This window comes from Nuphar pumila, chromosome 15, assembly GCF_984573655.1.
Source record: "Nuphar pumila chromosome 15, dmNupPumi1.hap1.1, whole genome shotgun sequence".
Taxonomy (NCBI): domain Eukaryota; kingdom Viridiplantae; phylum Streptophyta; class Magnoliopsida; order Nymphaeales; family Nymphaeaceae; genus Nuphar; species Nuphar pumila.
This window is the reverse complement of record NC_143263.1, coordinates 81,597,036-81,612,212: the sequence shown is the minus strand read 5'-3', so window position 1 is coordinate 81,612,212 and position 15,177 is coordinate 81,597,036. Positions and strand designations below refer to the sequence as shown.

The 15,177-nt window shown below is 38.4% G+C and overlaps 1 protein-coding gene, 1 long non-coding RNA gene and 3 other non-coding genes across 5 annotated transcripts; all 5 read left to right on the top strand.

Annotated features, from left to right (window-relative positions):
- The first annotated feature begins 992 nt into the window (after nt 1–992).
- Nucleotides 993–4,647, top strand: LOC149815764 (small ribosomal subunit protein RACK1-like). Its single transcript, XM_089988887.1, has 2 exons — nt 993–1,966; nt 4,143–4,647. The coding sequence occupies exons 1-2, from the start codon at nt 1,121–1,123 to the stop codon at nt 4,242–4,244; spliced, it is 948 nt and encodes a 315-aa protein (XP_089845013.1). The 5' UTR covers nt 993–1,120; the 3' UTR covers nt 4,245–4,647.
- LOC149815767 (small nucleolar RNA SNORD24) lies at nt 2,619–2,701 on the top strand. The gene has a single exon (XR_016428174.1). It is a non-coding gene; the product is annotated as a small nucleolar RNA SNORD24 (small nucleolar RNA).
- LOC149815766 (small nucleolar RNA SNORD24) lies at nt 2,922–3,003 on the top strand. The gene has a single exon (XR_016428173.1). It is a non-coding gene; the product is annotated as a small nucleolar RNA SNORD24 (small nucleolar RNA).
- LOC149815765 (small nucleolar RNA SNORD24) lies at nt 3,117–3,200 on the top strand. The gene has a single exon (XR_016428175.1). It is a non-coding gene; the product is annotated as a small nucleolar RNA SNORD24 (small nucleolar RNA).
- A 2,580-nt stretch (nt 4,648–7,227) lies between the features above and the next one.
- Nucleotides 7,228–13,561, top strand: LOC149815763 (uncharacterized). The gene is made up of 2 exons (XR_016427889.1): nt 7,228–7,494; nt 12,790–13,561. It is a non-coding gene; the product is annotated as an uncharacterized LOC149815763 (long non-coding RNA).
- Nucleotides 13,562–15,177: the final 1,616 nt, after the last annotated feature.

Here is a 15,177-nt window from a genome sequence, read left to right as displayed (position 1 = left end):
GGTCATAAAAAAGTCAAACATTTACAAATTTGAAGATAGGGAATTGTAGGGCATTACAAAAAATGTATCATTTTTTGCCATACAAGTCATTTTTTTATAAACATATGCATACCATAATTTTTATTACTTATGTGAAGCATATTTTATGAGTTCCAACAACCTGAGCTGAGCATAAGCTCAATCACGAGCCCGATCTCATTTTGCATTGCTCAGACCAGCAAAATAGTATCCTTTATGTTTTCTAAATTGACCGTTCATCGACATTAATCAAAACTTGGATCAGCCTCGAGTTTGATATGAAACTTCATAAACCATAGTTCATACCCGTCTTCATAAATCAATCAAACTCTATGGATTTGACCCAAATTCTTAACGACCTCCTTCTTTGCTAGCAAACTCGAATCCTATCCGATCTAGTATGGGTTCGAATCATATCATACTCCACTGCTGACACCCCTATCAATAAAACCAGTTCAAAGGACATGACTTTAGGGTGAAAACTGATCGGATATTCTAACTGAGTCAGCTATGCTATTTTCAGATATGTAACCTTGACTGTGCATTCTGATCAAATTCATACATATTAAATTGGATTACTTTTGGATTCTGGTCAGATCAGGATCTGCATTCTAAGTTGGATCTAGAGTTGATGGAATCAAAATCTCACCAATTTCAATTTTTACACGTAAATAGTTTGTTTTTGTTATATATATTTTTTGCCGGTTCCAGCACTCATAAGATTCAACTTACCTCCTCGGATCTGATTCAGATCCAGACCTAGATTCAGATCTGGATTTGGTAAGATCCGGGCCGAATCCAACCCGTTTGAATCCTAACTTTAAGTAAGAACCAAATATAGTCCGAATCCACGTCGCAAAATAGAGTACAGTGCCCGGATCCATAATGACCAGAGCCAAATCCGACCCGTTTGCATCATTGAGGCCCAAACCCTAACCCCTCTTCTCGTAGACACAAACCACCGCCCCCTCTCATCTCTCCCCCACACAGAGGTCAGAAAGAGAGAGTCTCTCTCTCTCTCTCTCTCTCTGTGTGTGTGTGTGTGTAGAGAGAGAGAGAGAGAGAGAGAGAGAGAGAGAGAGAGAGAGAGAGAGAGAGAAGAATGGAGGAGACGCTGGTATTGCGGGGGACGATCAAGGGTCACTCGGACGCCGTAACGGCGATCGCGACGCCGGTCGACAACTCGGACATGATCGTCTCGTCCTCGCGGGACAAGTCTGTCCTGCTGTGGAATCTGACGAAGGAGGAGGGCCCCAACTACGGCATCCCCCGGCGCCGCCTGACCGGCCACTCCCACTTCGTCGAGGACGTCGTCCTCTCCTCCGATGGCCAGTTCGCCCTCTCCGGCTCCTGGGACGCCGAGCTCGGCCTCTGGGACCTCGCCACCGGCGCCACCACACGCCGCTTCGTTGGTCACTCCAAGGACGTCCTCTCCGTTGCCTTCTCCGTCGACAACCGCCAGATCGTCTCTGCCTCCCGCGACCGCACCATCAAGCTCTGGAACACCCTCGGCGAGTGCAAATACACCATCCAGGACGCCGACAGCCACACCAACTGGGTTAGCTGCGTCCGGTTCTCCCCCAACACCTTCGCTCCCACCATCGTCTCGGGCTCCTGGGACAAGACCGTCAAGGTCTGGAACCTCACCAACTGCAAGCTCAGGTGCACCCTCACCGGACACACCGGCTACGTCAACACCGTCGCTGTCTCCCCCGACGGCTCGCTCTGCGCTAGCGGCGGCAAGGACGGCGCCACCCTCCTCTGGGACCTCGCTGAGGGAAAGCGGCTCTACTCCCTCGACGCCGGCGGCATCATCCACGCCCTCTGCTTCAGCCCCAACAGGTACTGGCTCTGTGCCGCGACGCAGGACAGCGTGAAGATCTGGGATCTCGAGAGCAAGAGCGTCGTTCAGGAGCTCAAGCCGGACATCACCGCCGGAAAGAACCAGGTGAACAGAGCCTCTACCTTTTTTCATGAAACTACCTTTTTCTTTCATAGCCACAGTTCTCCGATTCCATTTTCTTTTCCTCGTTCTTTTTATCTTCCTTTTGATCTATTTTTATGGGTATCTGTTTATTTTGGGGTTTATGGTGCATACTTGTGGGAATTTTTCTTTTCAATTGTATTTGAACCTTACATTGTTAGATTTGCTCGATTTATGACACTATTGGTGAAAAGAAATGCGTTGTGTTTGTTATGTTAAGTTTCAGGTTGATCTGCTTGATGGCCGGTTCCTGGAATTTCTTGATGTCCATGGATTTTAGCGTGTTTGATTTCTTTATCTTTTCCCTTTTAATTGAAGTGCATGCTTTTTGAAAGCAAGAACACAAGATTTGTTGGTCTACAACTCTAGATGCCTCTAATCCAACCTCCTGAATGTGGTTTTTGGGAGGGATAGCGAAGCAGTGCAGCCGATCTGCTCTTTCTTATTCAGTTCGTTCTTTTTGGCCTGGTGTTGCCAATCATTGGATTTTCATTTTTCTCTTTCTTGCTACCAATAATTAGAACGTGTATGCAATGGAAAGAAATCCAGTTTTCTTGTTTGTATTATGTCTGTATTTGTTATTTGATTTCTTTAAAGCTTCTTCATTTTTATTTTGGGCTGATGATGCATCGTTAATATTTGCTACTCTTGATGGTGAAGTCCAAATGACGAATATTATCCACCAAGATCTCTGAGGCCTGTTTATATTTCTAGTAAACTTAAAGAAATGAGAGGTCCTTGAAAATCTGCATTTGTGTAGTTCGGTAGATATTGATGCACACTTTTGACTCACAGCCTATTGCCAGCAATTGCAAATATAAAGTTTGTGTTCATAATCATTTGTGGCTTGATGTCCTATTGTTATTTTATACTACTATTTGTTCAAAAAAATCTTTGATCATGCTTGTTTTCTATTTTGGGCCCATGATGTGATGATGATATTTGCTACTCTTGATGGTAAGATCAAATGACGAATATTATCCACCAAGATCTCTGAGGCCTCTTTGTGTTTCTATTAATAGAAGGAGATGGAGGGTTCTTGAATATACTTTGTAGGTTCTTGAGTTACATCTTTGGTTCACACTGATTAAAAAAAAGTTTATTTTCTTTTTTGGGCCTATGATGTGATGTCAATATTTGCTACTCTTGATGGAGGGGACCCATTTGATGAATAGGATCCACCAAGATCTCCGAGGTCTTCTTTTGATTTTACTGATGAAAGGAAATATAAATACAAAATGATTTGGTATTGAGGCTTTGATGTTCATGGCATTATAAAAAATGATGAAAATAATTGTTTTGTTGAATGAACACCTTTTTCTGAATAACTCTATCTAAACTTAAACATCCTAATTTTTCCTTGCAATCTTGCATCAATAGGGAATAATTAATTGGCTTGTATAAGTTGATCAGTTGTCTTAAGAATTTCTTATTTGATTTTGTTATGGATTTGCACATACAACATGATTAGTAGCCAATCAAAACATACTTGTAGCTTTATACAGTTATCTTATAGAAATGTTTTGACATGTTGAATGACACGATCTTCCAGTAGGACGCTGTTTTCTATAGGTCTTTTCTTTGTGATTGAAATATAACCATGGGACGAAGATGTGATCAACAGAGAGTCACTAAGATACTTGTAGACTTGTAGTTTTAATAAAAAAATTAACGCAATAAAACATAAAAATATATATCTATATGAAAAAAGTAAAACTTAAAGGTACACTTACAAAAAAGATTTGAATACTAGGCGAACCAAAAACTGAGAGTGCTCAGAAAGTGTGTTGGTCTTGATCTCACCAGGTGTACGATACATGGACAAGTACTGGCTGGTGTCTGCTTCTGGGTAGCATTGACAATAATAAAGCAGTCACTGTGATCTAATGGACATGGCACCGATCAAACTTGATTTTTCCCGTTTTGTTGTAACAAATTTATCACGGACTTCGGATCACCACTTATGCATTAGTCTGAATTTCCTTTTTCTCCATATGGTGGATGCACTGTTTGATAGAATGACGTTTGTTTGCTGCATCTTCCTTTTTCCTGAATGTAGGACTGTCTTTACTTGACATGCATTAGGCTCTACATGTAAGTGAGTTTCATCTTAAAATGTGATGCCTGTTTGCTCTTTCAGATGCTGTACTGCACCAGTTTGAGTTGGAGTTCTGATGGAAGCACATTGTTTAGCGGATACACAGATGGTGCAATTAGAGTCTGGGGAGTAGGCCGCTATTAGATCAAACATTAGTGGCAGCAAGTATTGGACAATTTGTGGTCCTTGGAATGGTAAAGAACAAGGAATGCTTTTGGCATCAACATTTTGTTTGTTTCTTTCACTTGCCTATTTTCAAACTCATATCTCGAAAACTTCGGGGGTCTGTTTTATCCATCGATAGAGATAGACGAGTCTAGCGAGTTGGGTGGATACAATGCTGGGAGTATATCCAGTTTCAGCCTTTCAGGGAGTTGGGTGAATTCACATCCCTTCAGCTTGGTGACATTTAATCAAATTTGCAACCGCCTTGTACAATTTCAGAACAATGTGATTTGCATGACGACGAATATTTTGGTCACCATTTTGAATGACCAAAATAGCATCATATTTCTAAAAAATCATAATATTGTCACTTTAGTAGAAATATCATCATTTTATTGGTATATGTATGTCTTCAAAGACTTTTTTTTCTAAAATAATGTTTTATTTCTGCTAACAATAATGCTAGAAAATTTGCTGTGATTATTTCCTTTTTGAACTTTCGTCTCTTTGGTGAATGCAATTGCTACATATGTATTGATCATGAGCTTGTCAGCTTTGCTGCATTAAGCCGCAGAGTTCCCACCTGTTACTAACCAAACTTTTTGCATTTTTGTTTAGCCTTGTACAAACTAACCGTAAGCTCTGCATGGCTCACGTAGGTCTGTTGGCCTTGTTTTTTTTTTTCTGATGACGAGGGACTTTTGCTGAATCGAAGGAAACACTGGGTGGGCCATACGACCACCTTGCCTTAGGACAGACCCGTGCATTAGCGGGATTTGATCCAGTGCCTTTATCTGAGCACCCTCTAAACCACCGTGATGGCCATGCCAGCCACCGGTGGTGGTAAGTCTGTTGGCCTTGTAACGCTGCTTCTCAAGACAAGCTTTTGACACCACCAAGAATTCTATTAAGTAATTTGGGGCCTGTTTGGAATCTGTAGCTAGGATGGGCATTTATGGAGTTTATGCGTTTGAAAAAGTGGCAGCTGCCAAATCCGTGATTTAGTGTAAATACAAAGGAGAAAGGGTCTCACTTTTCATCCCAAATTCATAAACACTCATCTCAACGCCTAGATTCCAAACAGGTCCTTATTGGCGCTAGGAGTGCAAATGGATCGACTGTAGGTGAGATCAGGCCAGTACTGAATTCAAATATGATATTCAAACAATAGATCCGAATCAAAGCTCATTACATGTAAAAGTGCAATGTGATTGGATTTTGATATGAATCCGAATTAAATCCTGCTTAAAACCATTCATAAATTGATGAAGATGACTCCCTATAGTGGGACCATTTGTATGCTCAAGAAGACTTGTCACATCTTGTGTTGGTGCTTTACAGTAGCTGTGTGAAATTCTGTTCTACCGGTGTAGTACGATGCACTTTTCAGAATGATGTCCACACGGTTCACAGCATAATTAGGAATTAGTGCACATTATATGCAGCGTCGCTGCATGGTGGGCATGTAGTAATGTCTCGAGTTTGCACCCTCTGCCGCAGAGCCCTCTTTGTGATCACGCTCCCTTGGGAAAGGATACCATGAAAATTGGATAGTCTCTATGGAAAATGGGACTGGTGGGAACTGGGCCGGGCGGCCAAGCCCACCATGGGCCGGGCCTGGGCCAGTGCTCATCCCGAACCGGGCCTTTGGGTCGGCCCGGCCTGAAGCAGGCCAACACGGGCTAGCCCAGCCTGAATTGGGCTGACACGGGTTGGCCAGGTCGGCCCGCTATTATGTATATTATATATAACACAATATATAATACATCAGATATATAACATAATATATATAGTATACAATATAATAAATTATAGAAATAATATACATTATTTTATATACATAATATAATATATATTATATATTATATAATAGGCCCGGTCCAGACCGATTAGGCCCATGGGCTAACGGGCAGGTCATGGGCGAGGTTTTTCCCAATGGACCGGCCCGATGCCCACCCCTAAATGGGGCTCTCTTTCTGTGAGGAAATGAAAACCCCCGTTTGGGTTGCTGCAACAAGGCCTACAAAAATTCCTGAGTTTTCGTGTGTTTCTAGGAAAAGGCACAAGTTTGTCGTTATGCAAACACATTGTGGGCAAAAATTATTTTGTGATGAATTCAAATTCACTTTTGTTTTTTCAAAAAAAAATCTCGAGAAAGTATCACAAAATCTATAATACTTAAACAACATGAAAGAAAAAATATTAGAAACAAAAGTGGGTTTATCAGATAAATATCACGTTACAAATTACAATAAAATAATTTTTAAAGAAAACGTTATTTTGAAGATATCACGGTATTTTGAAGATTGTATATTAGCTCAAAATTTATGTTAAAAGTTGGTGATATTTTGAAAATATCCGATAGCCGTGTAGTCAGACACCGTCGTCCATCCTTCGCAAGAAGCTTCTAATTTTTGTTAGACGTCTCCTGCTATTTTTTCAGTAATGACATCACAAACGTCTCTCTCTCTCTCTCTCTCTCTCTCTCTCTCTATATATATATATATATATATATATATATATATATATATGAAAATTTAACATATTAGGCCTTATTTCTCGTTCTGCCCATAGATGTGTTTATCATACTTCGATTTAGTGGGAATCGACTTTTGAATCATATTTTTTTGACGAAAAAACATTTTTTGAGCTGAAAAAAACTGGTACCTTAGTGGCCATTGATTTTGGATCACAGAAAAAACCTGTATACAGGTCGGATTCAGGTGATCCAAAAACCGGTTCTCACTAAACAAAACATATACTTCGGTGTTAGTGAAAAAAAATAATTAAAGCTCTCTCTCTCTCTCTCTCTCTCTCTCTCTCTCTCTCTCTATATATATATATATATATATATATATATATATATATATATATATATATATATATACTTTGTGTTGTAACATACCACCTTCACGAAATCGAGCACACGCGTCTTCGGTGACTCCAAACCGAAGAAACAGAAGTTGGGGAGGGCTTCGATGAGATCTGAGCTCTGAATTCATTAAGCTATTTCTCTTATTTTGGTGTTGGAGAGAGAAGATGACAAGAGAACGAGCGTCTTGCGATCCTAACCTCTTGAAATCGTTGCTGTTGGGATTCTGGTTGATTGCTTACATTTTAGGTCTCCCTCTTTATTGGCATCTGGCAGGCCCTCATCGCTCTTTCCCGCTCTTCTTGTCCCCTTGCACCTGTGATTGTGCCCACGAGCCCATCCTTTCCTTGCCAGCAGGTTGGTGATTTCTTGGTAGTGTTATTTATCCTTGTTTGCCTCTCTCTCTTGTTCATTGTTGTGATGGTTTCTTTTGGATTTTGTGTTTGAGCTCTAAAGCACCCACATATTTCTTTTGATCCTTTTTGGTTTTGTTCAACTTAATTGGTTAATTGGTTTTCTAGATTATTGACTGTCTACTTTTTTTCTCTAGTTTTTCATGTCTATAGGCAATTCTGAGAAGTTGGTTCTGGGTGAAATTTGATTTTGGGAGCTGAAAAACGGTTTTCTGATGCTTGATACTGTCTTAATGGTTGCATGGTTTCTCCATTTCTGGTTTTGCTTCTTCAGTAAAGTGAAAATAAATTTCTGTTTGGGGATGAAGGTCCCTTCCATTATACAGGATGTATATTTAGTCGTGAAATTGAGATTTTGCTCTTTTCTCTCCTTTCCACTTAAAGAGAGTAACTTACCTATTCGAAGTCCGGGTCACCAGTAGTTGAACGAGGGCAAGTTTGGGGACATAAGCATTTGGCTCCTTATAGCATCGTAATCTTGGCCGAGATTGCCTAGCATTTTGAAGATCTTGTCTTCCTCAATCCTCCTCTTGATGACTTCATCATCATTAGTAACTGGCCTATACATGTGTAGTTCGTCCCACATCTAGGGATGGTAAACTAGCCGAACGAGCCATATAATGTTCGGACTCTGCTCGTATGGCCCCGAGCCAAATGAGCCGAGCCCGATCCGGATTGCCTAAAAAAAAGTTATTTTTTTGAAAAGGGTTCACAGTGAGAATGGAAATGCTGACATCAACCACCCACTTGAGCTAACATGCTTTTTGATGTTTATAGTGCAATCAATCAATCAATTCTATATAAGCTATCTAAACGAGCTGAGACAAACACCCCTTGTTTGTGCTCGACTCAGCTATGTATAATGAACAAGCTCATGTTTGTCTTGCTATCCAAATGAACCAAACATGAATGAGTTTGGGCTGAGCCGAACCGAGCTGAGCCACGAGTTGCTTGGTTCGTTTAGCAGCCTTACCTACATCCCACCTAAGGTTCCAAGGTAAGTATTGAAAGGTTTGTCACCTTCCTATATTTTGCGATTTCTTCCTGCAACTGATAGATTCTAGCCAAGTTGTTTTGTTCCCATATGCGTCTTTGAGAGAGTCCCATATTTCTTTGGCAGTTTTGAGAAATAGGAATCCCTCAGCTATGTTGGGTTCCATTGAGTTTAATAACCAAGACATGACAAGGTGATTCCTAGATCCCCATTCTTCATAGCCTGGATCATCAACTTTAGGGGCTTAAGTCTCCCCATTGATGAATCCTAGTTTGGCTTTTGCACTAAAAAATAAAGTGGCAGCCTTGGACCATGCAAGGTAATTTGATCCATTAAGGGGAACAACAATAATTTTAAGGGTAGGATTTTGTTCTTGCACAACCATCCTAGTGGTTGTCTATGCATTTATTGGTTTGATACTAGAGTCTTCTTCTTTGTCACCCATAAGGGCAGGGAGGGAGCAACTGACCTAAGATGAAGATGTGCACGATGACTAGATGCAGGGCAAGGGCTAAAGGTAATCACTATTGATGTTGGATAAGTAAAATCTATTGCAGTCATTGAGTTTGTTGGGCCGATGAACTTTGCTGCAGTCATCACACATATAATGGACTGAAAGGGGTTGAAGATGGCATATTCAAAGGGGAGCAATCCTACTCATACCATATTAGCAATGATGTCATACCATACTCAAGATCACAAATACGAGAGGAAAATGTGCAAGACATATACATGGTTTGGCGTATTGCCCACATCTATGGAGCAATAGAGTCATATATCTTCATTTATTTTTTGTTTTTTTGTGATGAGAAGAGATCATACATCAGTTATATATATAGTCTATAACGAGAGATAATGATGAACATCAACCCGAATGGAAAGAGTCAATGGCTTGCTTGTCAAGGTAGGTGGCTAAGGAGTCAAAATAACTGACTAAGGAAGAAAATGTGTCACATTGTGAATTATGTGGAGGTAGGTGGTTAAGGAGTAACTTAATACTCTTCCTCAAATTGGCATACGGATGTTTGATTGACCCTAACTTGCCAATGATACATTGGAATCTGTCATTCAATATAGCCTTAAAGAATATGTCCACTAATTGGTCTTCATTCCTAACATTGTGGATTGATGAGTTTGAATTGAATATTTTCTCTGATAAAATGACACTTAACCTCAATATGTTTGGTCCTCTCGTGAAAAACTAGGTTTGCCCCTATATGAACTTGGTTGTCACATCTCATCTCTATGAATCCATTTGTAGCAACACCCATGTCATTTAGGAAAGCTTTTATCAATAACAGTTTACATGCGGTAGTGGCTATGGTCTTGTATTCGGCCTTTGCATTGGATAAAGCAACGACACTCTATTTTTTACTTTTTCATGTCACAAGGTTGTCTCCAACATGGCTCTCACATGTTATTGGTCATATCACTATGGACATATCTAAAGAAGTTAAGCAGATTATTGAGACTCAAACTTGGGATCCTTCTAGAGAAGATGCTTTTACTTGGCATGGATAGAAATTAGTCACTATGAGGACGACTTGGGAGGATGTGAGAAAGAAGGGTGACTATTTGAGATGTAGCAAATTCATTTGGTTTTCCAAACACAAGCATAGAGCAGCCGTCATACTCAGATTCACAATAGGATGACTCCTTACTCAAGACTGACTTAGAAGGATGGGGGTGCAATGGGCTCCCATGTGTGTTTTATGCAAAAATGAAGGTGAAACTCATAGGCACTTGTTCTTTAATCGTCAAGTAAACAAGCAAGCATATGTGGAGGAAGGTTACTTGCCTATCTGGCAGATGGCAAATTTCTTGTGGAGAATTAGAGGAAGAACTATTTAGATGGGGAAGTTCAGGCTTCAAAGAGACGACTATTCAAAGGTGTTGGCTTGTTGCTTTCCAAGCTATCATTTGGGGAATTTGGAGTGTGAGGAATAAAATGAAGTTTGAGGAGGTAAGTCTATCCAAGCATTATATTATCTCAAATTATTTGAACGTGGTAAAAGAACTCGTTCTTCCTGTGGGTAGGAATGTTAATCACCCTGTTGTAAACTTATGGAGGAATGCAGACAGATGGAGACCACCTGATGTGCATTGGGTGAAGGTTACTTTTTCAGCATTTTTAACAGACAATGGCATATCGAGTTTATGATTCATGACTCTTCAGAAGCTTTTATTGCGGTAGGGTGGTTGAGGGAAGGTGATGATGTAAGGTAGCGTGAGTGGCAGTGGTGAAGGAGAATTCTTATATGATTGGGGATCATGATAAGATTATCATGGAGTTGCCCATAAGAGATGTAGTGGCCACTACTAATGCCCAGATGGAGGGAAGAGGCAGGCCGAGTTTAGTGGATAGAAGCCTACTTAATGATCTTTACAAATTTGTTCATGTCAAGATTGTTAGGATGCCTAAATCATTTAATGTCTTTGCTAAACTGTTGGCCACATTAGCTACTATGAATGAATCTGCTATTTGGAAAGATAAACCTTTGGGCTGGTGCCCAACCACAATGGAGATATGAGTTCTAATTGATTTTGAATCTTAAATCAATGAACGGGTAGGGGTGTGTCTAACCCAGTTTTATCATGAGAAAAAGAAGGTTGTCTGCAACACGGGTGCAATAGCCAATCATAGATTTGTCATTTTAATCTCCTGCCCAGTCAACATCTATGTAGCTTGTGATTATGGTGTGTCCATTTCTGTTCATGAGAATGTCCTTTCCCGGTGAGGACTTCAAGTATCTTAATATATTGTGAGTAACTTAGAGGTGTGACACCTTTGGACTTTTCATGATCCTGCTTATGAGATTGACCGCATAAATGATGTTAGGTCTAGTGATCGTAAGGTATATGAGATGTCCACAAAGCCTTTGAAAGCTGCATGTGTCCTTGACGGGTTCACCATAATCTTTGACGATTTTGCAATGATACTAAATTAAATAAAAAATAAAAAAGAAAAATATAAAAGACTGTTGTATCCCTAATGGGCACAACCTATTATAGGATTTGAAATGATCAAAATACCTCTTATGGGTATTTCCTATTACAACACTATAAAGAATGTAATATATATACATATATATGAATATATATGTACAATATAAAATATAAAATATATACATATATGTGAATACATATATATATATATATGTACAAATTAACATGATCTTCTCTCATCACAAAAAAATGAATGACGATATATTTCGTGGATGTAAGCAATACGCCAAACCTCGTAGTATATGTCTTGCACATTTTCCTTTCGTGTTTGTGATCTTGAGTATGTTATGACATCATTGTTAATAGCTATGTAGTCAAAAGTGATAGGCAGTGAGTCCCTAAAAAGACTAGTCGGGGACTAGGTGGACTAGGCAGTACCCCAATTAAAATAAATTAAAAAACACACAACATATGTAAGTGAACTGCTAAAATTAATAACAAACATGTATGCAACATAAAATCAATAGACAAAAAAAACATGTCAAACATTAAACCATTATATTACCTAACCTACTAAAAAAATTAATTAAGAACATCGTATAGCTTATGATAATTCCTAGGAAATATCATAAACTTCTCTTTTGGAACATCGTATAGCTTATGATAATTCCTCTTTTTCAAGAAAAATTGAAGGAACTAAATGATATTCAATTGAGGTTTCTTTAAGATCTTTGTAATAGTCAAAGTGCTTGTTGAACAATTATTGGCAAATCAAGTAATTAACTAATAAAGAATAGTTCATACTTTTCAAAAACATTTGGTCCCTTTTATCCTCAAAAATCAAGCTTTTAGGAGTTGTGGATTGGTTATTGTAGCTTTTCAATCACAAACAATTTTTGTTTAAGTTTATTAAAATATTTTTACATTGCATTTTTAGGATAACCTTTAGAAACACAATGAAACAAAAATGGAAAGAGAGAGATAATATGGTTCTACAATATGGAGTGCGAGTCAAGAGTTAGAGGTCCCAATGATAGGCTTTGACTCACTGTCACAAAATGCTAGCATTAACTTATTGTGAACATCTTGTGCAATTGCTCATGCATATATAGAAGATAATCTTGGTGCTTTCTTTTGTAACTTGGTAGGAATAATCAGACTGGTCATCCATTGATAAGGATAATATAGTATGTTTGGAGTTCATTTGTTATATTTTCTGCTTCTTGTGGCACTTTGTTAGCATTTACTTGTGGTTGTTAGCATCTTTTGACACCTCTTACTATGGTAAAATTCATGCAGACTGTGAAAAGCGAGATCCAGAAGTAAGTGAAGAAATGGGGAAGAGTTTTACTGATCTCTTATCAGAAAAATTTAAAGTTACAGGAAGCTGCAGCTTTGGAAAATCAACAGCGGGCAGACATTGCCTTGCTTGAAGCTAAGAAGCCGGCATCTCAATATAAAAAGAAGCAGATAAATGCAACTCAGGGATGGAGACATGTGAGGAAGCGAGGGAGAGATCTGAGGCTGCTCTACTAGCCCAGAGGAAACTAACAGAATTGTGGGAACAAAGAGCTTATCAAAAAGGGTGGAAAGAGGACATGGGTAAATCTTGAATGTGTCATGAAATTGTGCATCCTTAGAAGAATATGACTACAAGCATTACAAATATCCCTATACAATGGAAGCATAATCAGAACGTTCCTTTTACCAGAAGTTGGAAAGAGAAGCCAATGTTTTGAGAAAGGAGCAACGCGCTGAACTCATTACTTGCTTCATTTCAAAGAAGTCGGCAACCACATGGATCTATCACTTGGTTCCTGTTAGGTTTGTATCATTTGCTTCAGTAAGTCTCTTTTTCTCAAGTTATCTTCCAAGAGAGGTTTACTTGTGGATCAATTTTTATAGCTTGTTGACGGTGTGATTTATATCATATTTGAATGCAGAACCACAATATGTTAATGTACATTTAGGAGATTCCTTTTTCACAAGCAAAAGTGGTTTCATGTGAAAATAGCACAAAAAGTGATTCACATGAAAATATAAGATCACATTTGTTTTATAAACTGTAAAAGTGGGTGAAAAATCTCTAGCATACCTGAATTATTGAATTGTTCTTTTGTGATGCACTTCTCAAATTGTTAATTCAATCAAACGATAGTTTCATGAACATCATGCCCCCACTTGTGAATTTATTTGTCAACTACAGCCGCAGAACGTCTTCCTTGTTGAGGGTAGAAATTGATGGCTAATTTGATAATAGCCAAGAGATCTCTGGTTCATGTGAAATGCACAAAAATACTCATAAGTTAGCTATCAAAAAGGAACTAATTCTTATAGTTGTTCCCTTCCAATTGTTCTCTACCTTGGAAGAAACTCAACAGTACCTTGTTGGCTAACTCTACATACTCACTTCCTTGATATTTAAACTAAAGAGAACAGTGTCTTCCTTAATTGATGTTTGATCATACTAGTTGGAAATTTAAAAGTAATAGCTTTATTGCCAGGTTGGCAATTGAAATCTGTAAATTGCATAAAAGTTACTTGAAATAAATCCAATAGTTGGGTGCTTTGATATTAGAATCAATAAATTTCTGTTACCCTTTAAAAAAGGGATACACTTTCTAGGAAGAGAAAAAATAAAGCCACTAAAATAATTCAAAACTCAAGTAACTTCAAGTTTTGTTCAAAATTATTCAATAAAATGTAGCCAAACTGTCTGCAAATAACACTCAAATCACAAATTGAAATTATCAAGTTCAATCTAAAATTGCTTTCGAAGTTACGAATTTGGACTCTTGAAAGTCACATTTATTCTGGATGAAATTGTTTACAGAGGGCTAAAAAAATACTTCCAAGTAATTGGCCAAGACGGAGAACAAGTATGGTTCACCCAAAGCTCCAAATTTAGGGGAATCAAATTCACCTTGCTAACATAATAAAGAGGTGCATGGTATATGACGTTTAGAGATGCAAGGCAAAATATTATTAATTATCTGTTTTTTTCTTTGCTTATTATAGTTTCACACGCATTTGTAGCAACTTCAAAAAGTAATTATGTAACGTCATATATGGTAAAATCCCTTTAGGTTGTTTCCTTCCTTACTAGACACGCCAACTATCTATAATTGAATTTGTCAAGGAAATTACCGTGGAACTACTAATACGAGCATCAAACCTACTTTGAATGTATTTGAACACAAGCTAACATTATGATTGCAACTAAAAACTTGACATATAATTGATGTTTACATAACCTTAAATGGACAGTAATCAAAGATTAATTTAGTAAAACAAAAAATTCTGAATTCACCAATCTTGCGTATTTACTAAGTAGTCATTTACTAAGTAAAAATCATGTTCTACAGACTTGTAAATTCATATCCATCTTTAAATGACTATTTTAAATGCTCTTTAGAAAGAAGAAGATACTGCTTCCGTTAACTTTAAAGGTAAAACACGCCAAATTAATGTCCAAAAATGCTCCTAGAAGGTGGCTCTAGGGAGTAATGAAATTTACTTTAATGAGAAGAGTGTTTATGTCGGTTACAGTCGAATACCATAAATAGTGAATGCTTCTAGTATATATGGAAAAGTTTTCACATTTCATCTTAGAAAGGCTAAAATCCTCAATGTGCATGAGTCTGCTTCTCTCTAGGATTTTGTTGTTGTTGCCTTCTTTTCGTCAAG

Bases quoted from the DNA above. Each gene is read 5' to 3' on its own strand.
- LOC149815764 (XM_089988887.1), top strand. From the start codon at position 1,121: ATGGAGGAGACGCTGGTATTGCGGGGGACGATCAAGGGTCACTCGGAC. The intron at 1,967-4,142 runs GTGAACAGAGCC...TTGCTCTTTCAG, and splicing joins TCACCGCCGGAAAGAACCAG to ATGCTGTACTGCACCAGTTT.